Source organism: Cervus canadensis, chromosome 33 (genome assembly GCF_019320065.1).
Source record: "Cervus canadensis isolate Bull #8, Minnesota chromosome 33, ASM1932006v1, whole genome shotgun sequence".
In the NCBI taxonomy this organism is placed as follows: Eukaryota; Metazoa; Chordata; class Mammalia; order Artiodactyla; family Cervidae; genus Cervus; species Cervus canadensis.
In genome coordinates this window covers 12,111,659-12,134,360 of record NC_057418.1, presented here as the reverse complement: position 1 = coordinate 12,134,360, position 22,702 = coordinate 12,111,659, and the positions used below count along the sequence as shown (strand labels likewise).

General features: G+C 40.4%; 1 protein-coding gene across 1 annotated transcript in view; it reads right to left on the bottom strand.

Annotated features, from left to right (window-relative positions):
- Nucleotides 1-22,702, bottom strand: part of ECT2L (epithelial cell transforming 2 like) — a 75,599-nt gene that overhangs the window by 51,515 nt on the left and 1,382 nt on the right. The window contains exons 2-3 of the mRNA XM_043457274.1: nt 11,270-11,396; nt 10,049-10,161 (exon numbers count right to left, since the gene is read on the bottom strand). Coding sequence (XP_043313209.1) covers nt 10,049-10,161; nt 11,270-11,371 — 215 coding nt within the window. The 5' untranslated portion in view covers nt 11,372-11,396. The remainder of the gene's footprint in view (nt 1-10,048; nt 10,162-11,269; nt 11,397-22,702) is intronic.

Here is a 22,702-nt window from a genome sequence, read left to right as displayed (position 1 = left end):
TTGAGCCCCAATAATGCATGATAATCTCCCCATCATAAATCCTTAATCCCATCTGTAAAGTCCTTTTTCCATACAAGATAACATTTCTAGGTTTCAGGGATTAGGGCCTGGACATATTTTGAGATATTTATCCAGTCTACCACAGTGCTCTAGCTTCTAAGACAGGCAAAATACTCGCAAATATTTCCAGGGGTGCTATTTTGTATTATCAAATATCCAGTGAGACTCATGGACATTCTTCTTTTACCATTTTAGGACAAGTGTTAGTCTACTAAAATATGCACTTCAGAGGGTAGGAGTCTTCTACACTCTGTTTAGTGTTGAATCTCATGTACCCAGAACTATGCTTGTTATACAGTAGACCCTTGGTAAAGATTCATTGAATGCTCGAAGAATAGACTTTATCTGCTGACTTGGATGGTAAAGAATCTGCCTGTAATGTGGGTAGACCCAGGTTCAATCCCTGGTCCAGAAGTCCCCCTGGAGAAGGGAATGGCATTCCAGTATTCTTGCCTGGAGAATCCCATGGACAGAAAAACCTGGGGGGCTACAGTCCATGGGCTCACAAAGAGTTGGACACAACTGAGCAACTAACACTTTCACTTCACTTTCACTTTTGGCATCTATCATTTATTTCCTCTTCTTTAGATAACCTCAATTCCTATTTGGTGATCCATATGGTTCTACAGAAGCTGACTCCAAAAATCACACGGTAAAGGCTAATTCATGTGGATCAATCCCATGGCCACAGCCACCGGCAGAGATGGGCATGGGCCCAAACTAATCCAATCAGAGTGAAACCAAAATAAAAATTTTTCTCTTCTGGACACAACTGAGGAACCATAATAGTTGAAGCCATGACCATCAAAGGTAGAGCAGAGGGGCAGAAAAAACACATCATTGGTTTTATTACTGAACCTCTGTATCAAGCTTCAACTGCAGCCAAACCTACCTCTGAGTTTTCCAATTACATGAGAGTAAAATATTTCTTTTATTATTTGTGTCAAGTTGAACGTTCAGTTCAGTTCAGTTCAGTCACTCAGTTGTGTCCTACTCTTTGTGACCCCATGAATCGCAGCACGCCAGGCCTTCCTGTCCATCACAAACTCCAGAGTTTACTCATACCCATGCCATCGAGTTGGTGATGCCATCCAGCCATCTCATCCTCTGTCGTCCCCTTCTCCTCCTGCCCCCAATCCCTCCCAGCATCAGGGTCTTTTCCAATGAGTCAGCTCTTCGCATCAGGTGGCCAAAGTATTGGAGTTTCAGCTTCAGCATCAGTCCTTCCAATGAAGACCCAGGACTGATCTCCTTCAGGATGGACTGGTTGGATCTCCTTGCATTCCAAGGGACTCTCAAGAGTCTTCTCCAACACCACAGTTGAAAGTTACTTACAGTGAAATAGTCTAAAACTACTAAGAAGTATCAGATATGAAAGATGAAAAACCTACAGAAACTCAACAAATAATTTTGCTTTGTTAATTGATAATAGAAAAGACAGGACACTCATGGTCTGTATCCCTGCCTCCAAGAAGGAATAGATGAAGAGGTGGAAGAAGCCTTGGGGCCTTCAGGTCACCCAGTTCAGTTCAGTTGCTCAGTCGTGTCTGACTCTCTGCGACCTATGGACTGCAGCACGCCAGGCTTCCCTCTCCACCACCACCTCCCGGAGCTTGCTTAAACTCAGTCCATTGAGTCAATGATGCCATCCAACCATCTCATCCTGTTGTCCCCTTCTCCTCCTTCCTTCAGTCTTTCCCAGCATTGGGGTCTTTTCCAGTGAGTTGGCTCTTCACAACAGGTGGCCAAAGTTTTGAAGCTTCAGCTTCAGCATCAGTCCTTCCAATGAATATTCAGAACTGATTTCCTTTAGGATTGACTGGTTTGATCCCAGGCCTTGTGTTATACACTTGACTGTAGATCAAATCATCTTGGGAACTTAGTAAAAACAGCTTCCCAGCCCCACCCCAGGTATGTTGAGCCAAAATGTCTATGGGTGAGGCTCACAGTTCGTTTTTAACAAGTTCCAAGTGACTCTAATGGGGTCACCCTCCTCAATGTTGGTGAACTAGACTTCCTGTTGGTAGAAGAGGCAGCCTAGCAGATATTGATGCTGATGCCAATCAGATACAAAGTATTGAATACATGCATGATGTCCTTAGAAGACTGTATAATCCTGTTTGAAGCCCTGAATTAAATACTTAAACTCTGCAGGGAGGTCTGACAGGCTCTCTCCTATTGTGTAAAGGACATCAGTTTGACCACTAGGTGCTTTTTGTTTTTCCAAATCTATCTGGTTCTTTGCTAGATTCTGGAAAGTTGATATGACAAGAGAGTGACAAGTAGATAAACAGACTATTATGGACTACCTTAAAACCTATTTATCTTCCTTTCTCTTTTCTTAAAGAAGGAAAATCAGGGCAGCTCCAGAGTTGGTGAATTCAAGAACTCAAAGTAGTCAAGTGTCAAGATTTTCTGTATTTTCACTTTGCCTGCTTAGTAGTTTGCTGTGCTCCTCAAGCTTGTTCTCTGAGGCTGTTTCCAAATGGCTGACTACGGTGAGCAGAGATTTGCACCCAACAGAGACCACAGGCTATAGGGCAAATGAAGGCATGTCCTTCCCCCAAGTTCCTTTTTAGGTTCCTTTGAGAGTGAAGAAAATTCTCCCAGAAACTCTAGCAGCCACTCTCTTGTGTTTCCTTCGGCAGAACCAAGATCTGCCTGCCCTTTCCTAAACCAGACACCTCAAGGAGGAGGGAATGACCATGATTCTGTCCAACTGTGACTTACTCTTTGGGTGTCGGGCTGACCCACCACCCCTGAAGCACAGGATATCTAGGAGGGGGAAGGGCTTTGCAGGAAGATGAAGAGGAAGTGGGGAATGGTGTGGGTGGGAGGGTGTGTGATGGACACTTTCTAGCCCTTTAAACAGGAATTGATGCAAGAAGAGGAAGGATCTCCATCCAGCTGCCCAAGTGCCTGATCTACCCAATCTTTATAGTTGCCTGTTTTTTTCCTCCCCTTCAGAGCACTTATCTCAGTCCTTTTACCCTTTACACTTGAGTTATTACATGGAGATATTTCGTAAATGGATAAAAGTGGTCTTAATATCTGGCAGTGCAACTCACTAATTTTTTTCTTTATCCTTAGATTTTCCATAGCTGTAATAGTCCATTCTCTTTTCAAGATTAGCTTTAGAATTAGTTTCTCAAAGTTCATAAGAAAATGCTCTTTGGGGATTTGTACTGGGATTGACTTGAATTGAAAGATATATGTGGAGAGAACTGGTATCTTTAAACATAGCATATCTATTTACCCAGGTTTTTTCTTCCTGTTCTTTAATACAGATTTCTAATTTCCTTCATAAAGGTCTTGTGCTTATCTCTATAGTTTTATGCAGCACACAAGGGAAGCAGAGCTGGGAGAAGGGAGAGAGAAAGAGCCATGGTAACATTGTTTGAATCTTAGGATCTAGCACAGCCTATAACCTGACAAATCTTAGGTCATTAAATTTCCTTTGCTTCCTAGTCTTGTCTGAATTCCATTTCTATTATTTGCACTTGAAAGCCTTCTGACCATGACATCAAAAGCATACACAGAGAAGGCAGGACGAAAGATGACAGGTGTTCACTGAATATTTATTATGTATGTAATAAAAGCATCCTTCTTCTGCTTCTAAGATTTTTAGCCATTTAAGTCTGATAGGCAGCCTCTTCTACTCTTTCAAAAAATTTATTTATTTTCAGCTGTGCTGGATCTTTGTTGCTGTGGGGGTTTTTCTCTAGTTGTGGCAAATGGGGCCTACTCCAGTTGCGATGCTTGGGCTTCTCATTTCAGCAGCTTCTCTTGCTGTGGAGCAAGGGCTCTAGGGTATTTTGTGGGCTTCAGAAGTTGCCGCATGTGAGCTCAGTAGTTGCAGCTCCCGTGCTCTAGGGCACAGGATCAATAGTTGTGGCGCATGGGATTAGTTGCTTCGCCATGTGTAGGATCCTCCTGGAATTGAACCCATGTCTCCTGCATTGGCAGGCATTCTTTACCACTGAGCCACCAGGGAAGCCCCACTTCTACTCTGACTCTGTCACAACCCTCCTGAAAATTTCTTAAAGAGATTCTTAAATACAGGATAGAGACAAATAGTCTCCTAAAACCTTGTCTTCATTTTCCAGTAAATTATCTGTGGATTTGACCCTTCCTACGCAGAGGGTAAATGATACTTGGTAGATTTGGAAGCTAATATCATGTACTTTATAAATGACTGGAGTATTATCAGGGCTGCTACATTTGGGAAGCTGCACAATAAACAAGTTTAGCAGGTGCCATTCACACAGATGACAGAATGAAACAGCACCCTCTGGAGGTGTGCAATATGTAATGTGTGTTAGTCACTCAGTCGTGTCTGACTCTGTGTGATCCCATGGACTGTAGCCAGCCAGGCTTCTCTGTCCATGGAATTCTCCAGACAAGAACACCATACCCTTCTCCAGCAATATGTAATACCCTTAGGTATTATTACTATGCATAATTCCTTCTGGAATCACTTTATGGAAGTCTTTAATTGATTAAAAATGAAAAGTCTTCAATGAAGCAAAGTATTAATAATATCCTATATTCTAGAACTTGTAATATCTTGAAAAAAAGTCCTTCCTCCTAAAGAATTACCAAAGGAAAGTTTTTTCCTGATTATCTTTTTATTATCATTGTAATAGGAGTGTCTAACACATCTCCATTCATTCAAACAAGTGTTTGTTGAGTGGCTACTATGAACCTGGTATTGTTTTAAGTACTAGGGATGGAAAGAGATACAAGAGTGCAGATACCCTGCACCCATCAAGTTACCTTCTAATGGAATAGGCAGACAGTAAATAAACAAGCAAGTACTCCTGTGTATAAAGAATGGCAGGTGGAGCTCCACGCTGTAAAGAGAAGTGAAACATTACAAAAGGAGAAAACAGGAAGTGAGGACTTCAAGTGCAGGGGCTTTGCCTAATGTAAGCCAATGACTTTCCTACCACACGCTCTTACTCTGTCCCCACCCCTACCTGGTAAAAAAGCTTTGGGTTTAGGTTTCTCCTTTCCTTTTAAACTTCAGGATTTTCTTTCTTGAGGGATTCCCTGGTAGCTCAGCTGGTAAAAAAAAAAAAAAAAAAATTCACCTGCAATGCAGGAGACCCCAGTTCGATTCCTGGGTTGGGAAGATTCCCTGGAGAAGGGATAGGCTACTTACTTCAGTATTCTTGGGCTTCCCTGGTGGCTCAGCTGGTAAAGAATCTGACTGCAGTGCGGGAGACCTAGATTTGATTCCTGGGTTGGGAAGATCCCGTGGAGAAGGGAACAGCTACCCACTCTAGTATTCTGGCTTGGAGAATTCCATGGACTGTATAGGCCATATACTATATAGTTCATATTCTCCTTTCCTTTTAAACTTCAGGATTTTCTTTCTTTGTTTCATCCACCCTTAAAAGCCACCCCCAAAACAAATACTGATATTTCCTGTGGTTGTCCATAACCATTTGATCTATGTGAAAGGGTAGAAATATTGGGTTGGCCAAAAAGTTCATTTGGGTTTTCAAAACAAACTTTTTGGCCAACCCAGTATATCCAGAATATGAGGCTGATGAGAGGGAAGAAGCAGGATGACCCACATTTCCAGACCTGTCTTGGATATTTAGAAAACAATGTGTCTCTGAATACTACCCCTTCCTCTCCACCACCTCCACACAGAAATATCCTCCTTTCAAATGGACGGCAGTAATTCAGCATGATATAGTTGTTCTATATTTAAGGATAATCTAGAGGTATGTTGTCTCTGAAAAAGTTTATGCACTAGATTTCCTCAGAGATTACAATTGAAACAGACATCCTCAACTGAGTCCTCCAAGGAACTCCTTGGGTGGGGGGTTGGTGGGTGACTGAGATGAGAGTAAGAGGGGATGTTCCCTCTTAACTATACATGGGTTGGTACATTTTTCTGCCCTCCAACCCCATTTCCAGGTGACTCTGATGGGGATGAGTGACAAGAGCTAATCTTTATTTGATTGTGATCTCCCCCCCACCTACACACACACACACGCTCCATCCATGTTTTGGGAATGTCGTTGTTCAGTAGCTAAGTCATGTCTGACTCTTTGTGACCCCATGAACTGCAGCACACCAGGCTTCCCTGTCCTTCACTATCTCCTGGAATTTGCTCAAACTCGTCCATTGAGTCGGTAGTACCATTCAACTATCTCATCCTCTGTCGCCCCCTTCCCCTCTTGCTCTCTTTCCCAGTAACAGGGTCTTTTCCAGTGAGTCAACTCTTCACATCAGATGGCCAAAGCATTGGAGCTTCAGCTTCAGCATCAGTCCTTCCAATGAATATTCAGGGTTAATTTCCTTTAGGATTGACTGGTTTGATCTCCTTGCAGTCCAAGTGACTCTCAAGTCTTGGGAATGCAGTTACATGAATCACGAATGTTGCCCCACCCGCCAGGAAAAGCTACAAGCTTGAACAGCTCCAACCCCAGAAAGAAAGGTCTTTGTAGGAGGTATTACCTTTGGCTGAACAGAAGCAATTTGAAACCAGTCCCACAAGTGTGACTAGGAGACCGATTCAAATGTCTCATAGGTTTCTCCAAGCATGACAGACACAAACAGCCAAGTTTCCTTCAAGGAGTCACAGGAAAGGTCAGCCTAGGCAAGAGGCAGGGGGACAACGCCACTGGAAATCATCAGACATGTGGCCAGATTAAGCATAATGTATGGGAGGTTGGGGGAAATGCCATGCAAGAGTTTTGTAAAAATCATGGGGTGAAAGTTGAGCACAAAGAGGACATCTCTTCCCAGCAGAGGTGACATTTAAGTTGAGATGAGAGGGAAAACTTGACAGAGGGAAGGTTTAAGAAGGTGAACCTTTGAAAAATGTCTTAAATATTATAAGAAAAATTCCAAACTCTTAACAACATGGAATATTTATTAGGACAGAAAATATTAGATATGTGAATATATCTCATACAGATTAAGAATAAACTTTTAATAAAAACTGTGACAACATATATCTGGCCAACACTGCAATAGCCTATTTAAGTTTTATAACTGCCTGAATTAAAACAAAGTTATTCAGAAATTATAAAACAAAGCATCTCAAACTTTGGCTTCTCTGTCTTGAAAACAAGGTATTACACAAAAATAACTAAGCTTACATACAAAGTGTTCACGCATTCAAATAACACTAAATTCTCTCATTTAGTCACAAGCTTATTCATAGTTACGGGGGAATAGGGACTAGAGTAAAAAAAATTCAGAAGAAACAATAGTTAAAAGTTGCTTCTAGGGTTACCATTTGACTGAGCAACTCCATTTCTAGCTATACACCTAAAAGAAATAAGCATCCATAGAGAAGAACTTATAAAGTGATATTTACAGTAGCATTATTTACAGTAGTCAAAATGTAGAAACAACCCAAATTCCATCAACTGGTGAATAAATAAAATATGGCATATCCATATTATGGAGTATTATTTCATGATAAAAATGTAAACCTTGAGAACATTATAATTTATGAAAGTAGGCAGTCATTGTATGAAAGTAGGCCACATATTGTATGAATCCATTCATATGAAAAGTTTAGAATAGGCAAATTTATAGAGAAAGAAAATAAATTAGTGGTTGTACATGGAATTGGAGGAATTGGAATTGGCTGGAATTGGAGGGGGTTAGAATGGAGAGTGATTGCTAATAGAAAGGAGGTTTCTTTTGTGGTTGATGGATATGTTCTAAACTTAGATTGTGCTGATGGTTGCCCAACTCGGGGAATGTACGAAATCCACTGAATTGTGTCCTTCTAATGGATAAGTTTTATGTATGTGGATTACATTTCAATAATGATGCTTTAAAATTTATCATATTAACTTTAGGCTAAAAATGAAAATGAGTTGGTCTTTTATATTTACTTAAAATCAAGCATAGCTCAAATGAGATTAGACCATCTACACGTGGTATCTGCAGCTGTCTGTAAGAGAGAAGAAATGACTGACCGAAAAAGATGGGAGGAAGTTGTGTAAGAGAGACTTCATCCAGACTGTGGGGAATGAACCGACTGATGTTCACCAACAAAACCACCACTGCAAATTAAAGATTCTGGTTTCAGGATGCCAAACTCAGAGACTAGAAATTGACATACAGCTTCCCCTGAAATCACTAGCCCAGAACATGTAATAACAGCTTCATGGGACTATGAAATACACACTCTGCAGAAACTGCTGTCCAACAAAGCAGAGAAATTTCAGTGAACCAGTTAGTTCTATATCCCTGTCCTAGAGTAAGAAGAATTCAGGTACCAGACAATGGATGAAGTTTCCAGTGAAAAAATGTCAGGCCTAATGTTATTGAGCCTCAAAGTATACTACAAGATCACTAATGACCTCCAGTGGTTACAACTAAAATTGCTCACTTTGTGATGCATGAGGCTAGAACGTGATGGCTCACAAAGCAATTATGGATATAAGGGTTGGGTCTATTATTTTCTTATCTTGAAAGCTGGAGCCAAAGGAAACCTAGCCAATGACTACCATAAGAATGTCCCTTCCCCCTGATTTTTAAGCATTGTCTGAAGAGCCTCTTTATCTGTGACCTGTCTTTGCAGCCTCTTTCAACACAGTCTGTTAATGGGAGAAGATGGCCGTCTCCCTCCAGTGACTCTTTCAGGGATAATCCATTATGGGCCCACGGATGCACAGAAAGCTGGCAGCAGAGAAGGTGAGTTCATAGGCAGAAGAGAAGAAATGGCTGATTGAAAGAAATGGGGTGGGCGGAAGGGTAAGAAAGAGTGACAAGCAGATGCTAGAAACTAAAATTAGCCAGTTTGGTCTTGCACAACTCTTAGGCACTTTTGGATAACTACCTAAGAATTCCAAAGGTTGGCCAGTCCTCCCAACCTCACCACTTCATGTAGTCTCCTCTGTGGGCTTGATGAAATCCCAGCTCTCTGACCCTTGGGTGAAAGGTTCACTCAACTGAGAAATAACAGTGTTCCAGAAACAGGATTCTATCACTACCCTTGTTGTTGCCCTAAGGCTTTCAGAGATTCCGCAGGCAGACAAGGCCATATTTTGGGAGATGAATTCATCCTTATGAGCACCTACCAGCCTGGCTGGATTCTTCAACCAGGCGTGCCGGAGGGCACTCTAGAATATCTTGGTTAGTCCACATATCAGAATACCTTTAATTTCACCAAAGACAGGCCATTTCTAGCATTCATCCCTCAAGCTATGCCACAAGTTGCTCTGAGAAAAACTAATGTCTGATATTTGATATGCTACTTAGCAATGTATCTGGTAATAACTAAGACATTTTAACCTTTTCAATACAGTGGCTAGCTAACCAACCCAAAGTACTAACTCTTGATTAGAACACTAGCTGCCCCTGGGTGTAATTGCAGTGAACACTTTCACATGTCACATCAGCCATGCTGGAGTATTTTTAAATAAATTACAGATATAATAGGATGTAAGGGAAACAATTAAAACCCAGGACTTACTGTTAATAAGTAATCATTGCTGTACAAGTCCTTCCCATATTTCTAACTGTTGCTGCCATTGTCACTTCTCAGATAAATGGCAACCCACTCCAGTATTCTTGCCTGGAAAATCCCATAGATGGAGGAGCCTGGTAGGCTACAGTCCATGGGGTCACAAAGAGTCGGACACGACTGAGTGACTTCACAATTATCACTCACGTAACAAATATTTTGGAGCACATACTTGAAATACCTTATCTGATAGTTTCAAGGAGAACTTAATATACTAAGAGATTGTTAAAGATTCACTGGCTGAAGCTATTTATAACTTTTTGCAAATCCCACTATGGTATGAAGGTGTTCAAGGTCCCCAAGGCTCCATTTCACACTCAAAGAGGAAGCAGCACTAGAAAAGATTGTTTATAAACAATTGATTGTTAAAATATCAATTGTGTTGTTTTTCTCTAGGGAAAATGGAAACTCTTAAAGGTTATATGAGCAATGGTAATATTTATTTTCTTTAAGATAAGTACATCATTAGGCTACATTTACCTTAGTTGTGATTTAGTGCATCGTAAAAAAATCGTGAATAAGAATTCTTGACGTTGCTTGTTAGTCCAGAGATCAAACCAGTGACTTATAAGAGCAACTCTTTCCTGAAAGAGCTACAAGTTGGGGGAGAAATGACATTTTCCTTTATAGTTCAATATATTCTAAGTTGCTAAGCAAGACATAAGCAACCTAACAACCTCACAGCTAATATTTGCTTTGCACGTTACAGTTCATAAAGCACTTTCACATTGTAGTAAGGGTCTTTCCCTTCAGCTTAAACTGCTTTTTATTCAGGGATTCAGGCAAGCCCAGGCTTGCTGGGCAGGCAGGTGGTAAAGGCAGGTGGGAACGTAATTACAGAGACGTCCAAGGAGGGCGCAAAGAAGTAATGAATCCTCGCTCTTGTTTCTACCTAAACTAGTGTGGTACGGAGAAACAGATCCCAAACATTTCATCTTGAAAATACATACCAGCTACTTGCTTAATTGTGAAAACAGGGCCATGTGGAGTAGGTGTGATTTTACTAAGCCAGAGTCCTACATTTTCCTAACACCCACCAAAATGAAAGCTAGTAAATATTACTGAGTAGCCTTTGTTAGGAATGTCTCCACAAAAGACATACACCAGGACCAGTGTGCCCCTAAACCAGGACCTCAGTCCAGGTTGGCTTAGATGATATACATAAACTCATGGCTATTACTACTAGTCAGGCTTTGCTCCCAGCCTGTCTGGTCTCTTTATTTTGTGAACAAGCCTGGGCCACGCTTGAGCTCTGAGTACCCAGGCAGCCTCCTCCATGGAGGCCTGGCAGAGCTGCCTGGGCCATCCAGTGACTACCTCTCAGAGGAGGGGGAATCCTCAGGCCCCAGGGAACTGTGCAGACAGAATTAAAGAAATACACACACTAATGCTCTCCACACCAAAACACCACCCTTACAGAAATCAGGGTGTGTCCTGGAGGTTTCGATTTTGTTTCCTGAGGTGTAAACAGGACAAAAGTGGGGGCAGGTCTTGTGCCTTCCATAAAACTGGAGTTGTGAACTGGGGTGAAGAGAGATTATCTTTGGGGCAGACAAATGTATGTTCATTTCTGTTTAAAGTGACTCAAATACTAAGTTCTTACAAGCATTTATTTTAAATATGGTAACATGAGACCCAATATATCACAGTAAATGTCACCCTATAATTTAATCTTATCTTATTCTAGAATATGTGACTCACCTGTCGATTTAATGACTTGTTGCTGAAAGGTGTCCAGGCACTGAATCTTGTGTGGAAGCTCTCCATTTCCAGGCTTTCCCTGGGAGAATTCCCAGCTGACATCTCAGCAAATTATTTTTGTCCAGTCCTAGAAAATATACATTGATTTCAATAAATGTTTAATTAAGATCACCTACATCCAGTATATCAATTCTGTCCTTATAGGAATAATAGAATTACAGAAATTCATCTATATAGATTTTTTATATTAGAAATATATATATATCCATACAAATATGTACAGGGAGTTCATGAGCTCTAAATCATTGAAATTATTCTCTCCTCAACTACTTGCACTGAAATATGAATCCAAACCAGAGTTGTTTTTTACTTTGCTGGGAAACTGACTCAAAAATTGGAATGATTCTTTACTAGCCATGAATACTGACTTTTTCTGTCTCTGCAATCTGAAAGGCTCAAAGAGGATGCACCCCACCCCTACCCCTACCCAAATTTTGAAGGCATAAGTCAGAGGATAAGGAGAGAAAAATTAGACTAATATATTAATGATCTATTGCTGCATGGAAAATTATCCTAAAATTTAACAGCTCAAAACAACGGTTATTATTATCTCAAAGTTCCTGGGGGTCAGAAATCCACACACAATCTAGTGGGGTATAGTATTGTTAAGGTACTAGATCTGCCATTACAAAATACCACAGATTGGGGTGGGGATGGGGCATGAACAACAGAAGTTTATTTTCTCACAGTTCTGGAGGCTGAAAGTCTAAGATCTACATGCTGTTTCTGGTGAGGCCTCTCTTCCTGTCTTGCAGCAGCAGCCTTTCTGCAGTGTTCACACAAGGTCTTCATTCTGAGCACATGTGGGTTTGAGATGGGGGTGGGAGTGCGTTCTGGTATCTCTTCCTCTTCTTATAAGGACATCAGTGCAATTGGATTAAGGCCTCCAACCCTATAAACTCTTTTAACTTTTATTACCTCTTTATAGGCTCTATCTCCAAATACAGTCACACTGGGGGTTGGGGCTTTGACATGTGGGTTTTATGGGGACATAATTCAGTCCATAAGGGGTCCCTCTGCTTCCCAGTCTCCCATAGGCTGCAATCAAGGTGTTGGCCAGGACTCCAGTCTCATCTGAAGGATTTTTTAAACTTATTTGCCTGTGCCAGGTCTTCCCAGTAGCACGTGGGATGTTTGATGTGGCATGGGGGATCTAGTTCCCTGACCAGGGATCAAACCCAGGCCCCCTGCATTGGAGCATGGAGTAGCCACTGGACCACCAGGGAAGTCCCTCCTCTGAAGGATCTGTGGCTCATTCATGTGGTTGAAGCCAGGTTTCAGTTGCTCATGAGCTGTTGGGTGGAGGAATCCCTTGTTTTCCTTGCCACATGGGCTTCTCCATAGGGCAATTCATATGGCAGTTGGCTTCCATCAGAGCAAGCAAATGAAAAAGCAAGAGAGGACACACAGAGGGAAGCACAGGTTCTTTGTAACCTCAGAAGCGGTATCCCATCACTTTTGCTCTATTCTATTAGGTTAAAGAAAGTAGCTAAGTCCAGGCCACATTCAAGGGCAGCGTATTATACAAGAGTAATACAGTCTACCACAGTTAACCCTTTGGGTCAACTTCCTTCCCTTCCTATGTGCAGAACATACTCATCCACTCCCCAAAGCAGACAACCCTAAAGTTCCATCTCAACAATATTTTCTTTTATTTTTCATCAATACTTTTAGCTTAGATTCCAGGAGATAGAAATGATTCATAACAGTCATGACAGACCAAGATATACTCTTGACCTACAGATCTTTGAACTAAAAAGAAAAGTTATCTGGCCTAGCCCATACACACACTATGAGTGCGTGCTCAGTCATGTCTGACTCTCTGTGACACTATGGACGGTAGCCCACCAGGCTCATATGTCCATGGGATTTCCCAGGCAAGAATGCTGGAGGGGGTTTCCATTTGCTACTCCAGGGGATCTTCTTGAGCCAGGGATGGAACCCAGGTCTCCAGCATTGTAGGCAGGTTCTTTACCACTGATCCACCTGGGAAGCCCCCATACATACAAGATACATATAAAATGGTAGAACAATTAAAGGATAGCTGCAGTAAGTATTCCCATTTGTAAAGGATAAGAATGGTATATAAAAGAGTTAATCCACAGCAAGTCAGAGATCCTGCTGTAGAAGGCCAGATCTCGATTGTCATTTTTTAGTCTCAATCACATTCTCTTTTAGACCATGTAGGTGACTCCTTTGACAATACTGATTTCTTAATATTTATTTAAAATTATTTGAATTCAGGCAGTGCTATGTTCACAACTGTTTAGAGACTTGTCTCTGTCTTTCTGTATAGTCAAAACTATGGTTTTTCTGGTAGTCATGTACAGATGTGAGAGTTGGACAGTAAAGAAGGCTAAGGGCCAAAGAATTGATGCTTTCAAACTTTGGTGCTGAAGAAGACTCTTGAGAGTCCCTTGGACAGCAAGGAGATCAAACTAGTCAATCCTAAATTAAGTAAATCCTGAATATTCACTGGAAGGACTGATGCTGAAGTTGAAACTCCTATACTTTGGCCACCTGATGTGAAGAGCCAACTCACTGGAAAAGACCCTGATGCTGAGAAAGACTGAAGAAAGGAGGAAAAGGGGGCAACAGAAGATGAGGTGGTTGGATGGCATCCCTGACTCAATGGACATGAGTTTGAGCAAGCTCTGGGAGATAGTGAAGGATGGGGAAGCCTAGCGTGCTACAGTTCATGGGGTCTCAAAGAGTCGGATACAACTTAGCCACTGAACAACAACTATGAGCCTAATCAGACTTTCCTTGGGAAGAACCAAACTCTAAGTCTCTTCTTCTTGAGATATGCTCCCAGCTGTGAAAGTATATGCTACCACCTTTTTCCATTCGGAGATCCTATAGTGCTGTGACAGCCATTTTCTTCTTGACTCGGTCTTGCTGCGATGCCGAGTTTTAAGCAGCCTTTGTTTCTCAGAGCGTTTCTCTATTGCTTCTCTGCTGGTTGAATGTGCGACTAGTTGCACCTCCACTCAGTTGCAGGTATCTGAGTTTTTTGTTGTCTCTGAATTCCTTTTCATCTCTGCTTGCAAACCAGACAAATTTTTTCTTCTGAGTTCCTTTAATTCTGGTAGTACCTTGGCAAATGCAGCCAGTAATAACAGACTCATTATAATAAGTCATTTTCTACCTCTTTGCATAAAGTATAAGCTTATTAGGTATATAATATGCCCTTTAAGCTATTCTAGAATATAGTTCTACAAATTTTTTTGGTGACATGGATTGCTAACAGTCCAAGTTCCCAATAACAATTTCATGCTGCTATATTGGATGTTAATGCCACATAATTTGGAATATACTGATGCTTGTATGGCAGTACCCTACTCCTGGAGCCAATATTTGTACCTACAAAACACTTAAGGAAAAAATATCAATTGAACTTATTCAAGAGAATAGAAAATTGGGAATTATTTCCAAGTTCTTCTATGAAGTCAACATAACGTTAACACCAAAACCCAACAAAGACCATATAAGAGAGGAATATTATAGGTTTATTATCGTAAACATAATCCTATAACAAAAATCCTAATCAAAATATTAGAACACCAAACACGCCAATATATGAAAAAGTTAACATATCACCACCAATTTGGACTGATTCTTGGAACATAAATTTAGTTTGATATTACAAAATCAATGTACTTATCACCGATAAAACAGAGGAGAAAATCATAAAAATCTCAGTAAATACAGAAAGTGCATTTTTTCCAGCTGTTCCATATGGCATGCAGGATCTTAGTTCCTCAACCAGGAATCAAAACTGTGCCCCTGCAGTGGAAGCACAGAGCCCTAACCAGTGAACCACCAGGGAATTCCCCCAGAAGTGCATTTGATGAGCTTCAACTCCCATTCGTAACAACAATAAAAATCTTACCAATCTAGATGAACTTGAATGAAACTTTGGGTGTACTGGGATGGGGTAATTGTATTCTGCTTGTGAAAGGCATGTGAATCATGACCAGAGGGTGGGATGTCGTATACTGTCTGTAGCTATGGCCAAGAATAATTGCTCCCATCCCAGTTCTTCCATCAAGAAGTAGAGTCTTATTGACCTTCTTCCCCTTGTATCTGAACTAGCACTGCCTTATTTTAACCACTAGAATGTTGTAGAAGTGATGGTTAATGACTTCTGGTCCTAGACCTTAAGACTTGCTTTCTCTTTTTGCATCTGGAGATGTAGCTTCCATGTAAATAAGCTTAGACTAGATTACTGAGTGAGGAGAGACCACATGAAAAGACAGAGGTTGAACCCAGCCCCTAGATTTTCAGCCATGCAAGTCAGAGTACCTGGTGTGTGAATGAAGCCAACTCAGGTATTCCAGTTCCAACTGAGCTCCTAGGTAAATGCAACCATATAAATGACTCCAGCCTATAAAAGGAAGTAGAGGACTTACCTGGTGGTACAGTAGATAAGAATCTGCCTGCCAGTGCAGAGGATATGGGTTCAATCCTTGGTCCGGGAACGTTCTACATGCTGCAGAGCAACTAAGCCTGTGTGCCACAACGACTGAGCCCTCACTACTGAGCTCCAACTACTGAAGCCTGCAAGCTCTGGGGCCCAGATGCCACAACTACTGAGCCTGAGATGCAACTACTGAAGCCTGTGTACCTAGCGTCTGTGCTCTGCAACAAGAGAAACCACCACAATGAGAAGCCCACACACCACAATGAAGAGTAGCCCCCACTTGCCACAAATAGAGAAAGTCCAAGAGTAGCAATGAAGACCTAGCACAACCAAAAATAAATAATTAATCATGAAAAAGAAGAAGTGTACCTGCCCAGATGAATTGTGAACCCAGAGAATTGTGAAAGACAATGATTCCTGTTTCAAATTTGGGGATGCTTTGTTATCCAGCACAGACTGACAAAACTGAGTGTTGGTGAACATCCAGAACGGTCATATACAGCTGGTGAAAGTGTAAATCAGTATAAGTGCTTTGAAAAACTGTTTGGCATTATTTCCTAAAGTTGAAAATATGCATACAGTTGACTCAACAGAAAAATATGCACATATAAACCAAATGTATCCACAAGAGTATTCATAGCTGCATTGGATAGCTCCAAACTGTAAACAACCCAAGCATCCATCAGTAGTTGAATGGATAAATATATTGTCATATATTCATGCAATAAAATGTTATAGATCAATGAACAGGCTGCTGCTAGACACATCAGTATGCACAAATCACACATCATAAGACATTTAAAAAGGAAGCTGGGAACAAAATAACACATTTTGTGTAGTCTCATTTATACGAAGTTCTACACTGTAGTTTTCAAAGTCAGAATAGTGGTTATCTTTAGTGAGGAAAGAGATGGGAATGACTAGAAGGGATATGAGAAGGGATTTTGGGGTGATGGTACTGATCTAAGAGTGGGACCCTCGGCGAATCCACTTCATAATTTATTATTTACATATTACTTATTATTTACATATTACATATTACTTACATATTTTCCTATCTTCTATTTCAATTAAGAAGTTTTAAAAGAATAATATCAAACACTACTAATTTCCTAGGAAAAACTAAAAGTACAACTTTATAAAGAAAATTAGAAAACTTTACTGAAAAAAAACTTTTAAAGAATTAAATAAATGGAGAGATATGTTTGATTCATGTATTAGAGATTCAGAAAAATGAAGAAACTAATTCATTCAAACTGATCTACAGATTCAGTGGAATCAAAAAAAAAAAAATCCCAAAGAGAGATTGGGGGCAGGGGGCGGTGTGAGTAACTTGAAAAGCTGAGTTTAAAATATTCATGGAAATTTAAAGGACTAAAGTTGGGAATTCCCTGGCAGTCCACTGGTTAGGACTCTACATTTTCACTGCTGTGGGCCTGGGTTCAATCCCTTTTTGGGGAACTAAGATCCCATAAACCAAGTGGCATGGCCAAGAACTAAAGGGCTAAAGTAGTCCAGATGGTCTGGAAGAGCAAGAGAAGGAGATGTGTTCCTAGATATCAAGACTTATAATAGGGAGGGATAAATACGGAGTTTGGGATTAACATACACACAATACTGTATATAAAATAGATACAGTATTTCTTATTGTATCTATGAACCTACTGTATAGCACAAGGAACTATATTCACTATCTTGTAATAACCTATGGCAGAAAAGAACCTGAAAAAGAATGGTGGTGGTGGTGTAGTCGCTAAGTCGTGTCCAACTCTTGTGACCCCATGGACTGTATCCTGACAGGTTCCTCTGTCCAGGGAATTTTCCAGGCAAGAATACTGGAGAGGGTTGCTATTTCCTCCTCCAGGGGCTCTCCCCAACCCAGGGATCAAACCTGGGTCTCCTGCATTGCAGGCAGATTATTTATTGACTGAGCCACAAGGGAGCCCTTGTGGGGCTTTTAAAAAAATTAATTATAGTTGATGTACAAAGCTATGTTAGTTTCAGGTGTATAGCAAAGTTTTATATATATATATAAACTCTATCACAACTATGGGCTTCCCTGGTAGCTCAGTTGGTAAAGAATCTGCCTGCAATGCAGGCAACACAAGAGACGCAGGTTTGATCCCTGAGTCAGGAATATCCCCTAGAGAAGGAAATGGCTAATGGCTACCCACTCCAGTACACCTGCAGGGAAATCCCATGGACAGAGGAGCCTGAGGGCTACAGTCCATGGGGCTGCAAGAGTTAGACACAACCGAGTGACTAAATCACAATCACCACCACATCACAACTATATCTTATTTTTTTAAAAAAGGATATATTGTATAGCATGGGAAATTACAGCCATTACCTTATAATAACTTTTAATCAAGTATAATCTGTAAAACTGTTGAATCCCTATGCTATACACCTGAAATTAAAACATTGCAAATCAACTATACGTCAATAAGAAATTAATATAAAAAAGACTTTATAAAGCTGCAGTAATATGATAACATGGTATTAGCATGGGGACAGACAACTAATCACAGGAGCAGAAGAGAAAATCCAAAATAGACTCATGTCAATCAGACACTTCTTAGATGACAAATCAAAGAGGAAGAGAGAGATTTTTTCATTTATAGAAAAATAGAATATTTTAAAAAGAGAAAAGCAAGTAGACCCCTTTCTCATACCATACCACACACACATAAAAATCTGGAGGCTTTTTATACATAAAATCAATTACATATGGTTTGTGAGTGCCCAGAAGACAAAATTAAGAACAATGGATGAGGTCAGAGGGATGGATTTTGGCTCAGTCTAAGTAGGAAAACAATCACTTCAGCAGCATTAGCTGTCCTGGGAGATTATGTCCATTACAGAAGGCATTAAAACACAAATTGGATGACTGCTTCTCAGTGAAATTATAGCTGAGGTTCAAGCATCAGAAATGTTTAAGTTTCTAAGCAACCTCTGTTGCTATAAATACCAAGAGGGAACAATGTAAATTTCTTTAGCCTGGAGTAGCTGAGGAAATTTTTTTGGCAAGTCAGAAAAATATGAAAATAAGACAAACACTGGTGGTGCCTCTACACTTATTACACTTCAGTCAGATAGAAGCACATTTTAAAAATGAGTCTCTCAGAAAGGCATGCACCATATTAGGAAGGGCAGCATGACATGGTGAGCACCAAATTTGGACTCCTGCTCTGATCTCCCCCAAATTGAAGCTTTTAGGGGCTTCTCCGGTGGTCAAGTGTTTAAGACTCCCTGCTTCCCACTGCAGGGGGCATGGGTTTGATTCCTGGTCTGGGAACTAAGATCCCAAGTGCCATGTGGACATAGCCAAAAGAAAAAAAATTGAAGCTTCACAGGTAATTTCATCTCGGACCTCAATCTCATGTGTGAAGCAAGGCAGTGATGTGTCTTGGCACACTACACTACAACAATGTTCGGATAAAAACCTCATGGCAATGTGGAAAATTAATACCTCCCTCTGAATCAACATTAAATGAAAACAAATCCTTAGTTTCATAAGATGCCCAGCTGTTGTTACGTGAAATGTCTCTAAGAGCCAACATAAGGGATTTTTATTTAGCAAGTTCTCAGAATTGTTATTATCCCCTGTGGCAAGGAATTTGCTGAATTACAAAATGAGCGTAACATTGCAGAAAGAATAGTTACTATCTCTGCTGGTGGGCTTCAATATGTGGATATAGTACATCATATATAGATATAAATACAGACTCAGATGCAAATTCCCACAGGATTATATTCATTCTCTTAGATTAATGTCTTACTTCATTGACTAGTTATTTGACTGAGGGAGAGACAACATGCTGGCAATCACTACTTCTTTAAATGGAATGATTTCTTTTCAGTCTAACATTTAAAATCTCTCCAAGTAGTAGCTCCATAAGATATTAATAGGTATTTCCCAGAAAAAGAAGATATGTGGTTAAATATGCCTGGAAATGATTGATGGAACAAAATTTAAATTGTGGGGGATTTTTTTTGCAGGATATTTTAGAAATTTAGTATGTTGATGTCCATAGTCAGTCTCCATGAGAAGGATATAATACGTAGCATTTCCCTTGTTCATTGCTATAGGAGCCTATCATGAAGAGTATTAGTTATCTGATGTGGGTAACATGGTGGGTATCTAGTGCTAAGTAACAAACGGTCCCAAAACTTAGTTGCATTAAAAAAGCATTTATGGGACTTCCCTGGTAGGTCAGTGGCTAAGACTCTGAGCTGCCAAGGCAGGGGGCCCAGGTTCAATCCCTGGTCAGGGAATTAGATCCCACAGGCCCCAACTAAGAATTCACATGTACCAACTAAGAGTTTGCATGCCACAACTAGAGTGAAGATCTTGTGTGCTGCAACTAAAACCCAGCACAACCAAACAAATTTTAAAAAAAAAAATTGTTTTTTTTTAAAACGTTTATTCTATCATAGTTTCCATGAGTCAGGGGTCAAGCATGGCTTAACTAGGTTCTCTGGTTCAGAATCTCTAATAACCCAAGTGTCAGCTGGGGCTTTTGTCATTGCAAAGCTGAACTGTGGAAGGAGCCGCTTCCAAATCCTGGTAGAGGGCTGTCAGCAAGATTCAGTTCCTCACAGACTGTTGGAACAAGACTGCCTTGTAGGTTGGCGGCTCCCCTTCCAGCTGGGTTTTCCACAGCTTAGCTCACAAAATGGTAAGCAAGCGAGAGGGTAAGAGAGCGCAGGCAAGATGGAAGCCAGAGTCTGTGATAAAATCTCAGAAGTAATATACCATCACTTTTGATTAATCAGAGCAGGGGTCAGTAAACATGCTCAGCAGGCCGTATTTGGCCCACAGCCTATTTTTGTAAATAGTTTTATTGGAAGACAGCTAATCACATTTATTTACATATTGGCTGTGGTGACTTTTGTAGTATAATAGCAGAATTGAATAATTGGGAAAGAAACAATATGGTGCACAGAGCTAAAAATATTTACTACCTGGCCCTTTACAGAAAAAGTTTGGCAGCCCCTGTATTAGAAACAATTTTAGCCCACACTTGAGGGGAGGAGTTTCACAAGGGCAGGAATACCAGGAGGCTGGGGTTGTAGGGAGTCATTTTAGAAGCTGCCTATCATATAGTGCCTACCAACAGGTAGAAAGTGTGAGTTGCTCAGTCATGTCCGACTTTTGCAACCCCATGAACTGTAACCCACCAGGTTCTTCTGCCCATGGAATTCTCCAGGCAAGAATACTGGACTGGGTTGCTATTTCTGCCTCCAGGGGATCTTCCCAACCCAGGGATCGAACCCACGTCTCTTATGTCTCCTGCATTGGCAAGCGGGTTTTTTACAACTAGCACCACCTGGGAAGCCTGCCAACTGTTACGGACTTGATAAGTATTTGCTGAGTGAGTAAATGAGTAATTCTACCACATCTACCAATTTTCTAAATGCAAGAGCTGAAAGAAAAGTTGCTAACCAAGAAAAAGCCCAATTCCTTCACTGATTATTAGGGCCTGACTATTGCATCACAACTTAACAACTTATCTACTTGTGTGATCTTATTAGTAATGTCCATCATTGTGTTAAGTGAGTTAGGTGGTAAAATAAGCTTACAATCAAATTCATATGTAGATAGGACAGTTTTTTTTTTAAATGACATTAGCAACTGGAAGATAGCATACTTATTTGAGGTGAGAATTCACTCTGGGGGCAAGAATAGATATTGTGAATTATAATACACAATAAGGCAGCTACAATATATTCTAATACCAAGAGAGACATGAAACCTGAATACAAAATCAAATTCTCATCCATTTTTTCATCTTTTCTCAGTGTCCTTTCTCCAAAAGCCAAAACACTGTACCATAAAGATCTTCCTTGATCACTTAGGATCTCTCTTGTTTTTACACAAAGCAGTGTGTCACTCTTAGAAGAGGGAATATCCTGCTGCTTCTTCACTTACAGCCTAGTTTTTCCACTGAATTGAAACTCCAGCATGGGTGACGCAAACTGGAGAACTCCTTCTTACTTCACTTGGCAAAACAAGGGCTCTACATATTTCTAAAGTTTGATGGAAAAGGATAGTAAAACAGGAGATCCTAGTCTGTAGGTCTTCTCATGTGTAACTGGATCCAACAAACATAAGTAACAAAATCAAAGTGGGGAGAGGAACATGTCATAAATGCTGTATTTACTATTTTTTTTGAATAGCTACTCTAACTGGCACGGTGCTAGTAAGTCTCTTTCCTATACATAAGCTCATATATTTCTCACATTCACCTTGAGAGTTTGATTACAGACAAGAACAGGGAAATCATCTATGGTCACACAGGCAGTAATTGGCTATCAAATTTAAAGATTATACTGGATTTTTCCTAATATGTGAGTGTAACTTTAATTTGATATATGACTACTAAGGGTTAATTTGGAAATATACTTTCTATTCCGTCACTGACTATTCTTTATAACTGACATATCAATGAGAAACTTAGCAATTGACACTGGTACTTCCATGCTTAGTGAAAGAAAAGGGGGTGATTCGTATGACAATCAGAGCCAGACTAAAGGGTGAGACGGCTGGACAATCGCCAGTCCATACAGAGAGCTAAATCATCACTGGGATAAATCAGAACCATGTTGTCCTTAACTATGTTTCCACAGGTGACTGGTTACACAGTTGGGGGAATGTAAATTACTCTGGTTCTGCTCCACAGGACAAGACACTGGCTTGGAGTGGAAACTGGAAACGAAACATTGTTCCCCGGCACAGAGGTACCTACATTTGAGTACCTACATTTGAGTACTTTGGCAATTCACACTGCGAGTTGTACAATGATTCATTTATTTTACTATCTAAATTTTAATTCTTTAAATATGCCTCCTCTTGGGTTGCATGGTTCTAAAGACTGCAGAAAAGAACAGGTGTAGAGAAAAAGTGAGTGTGATTCAAGAAAAAATAGAAATGAAAGATAATTCTA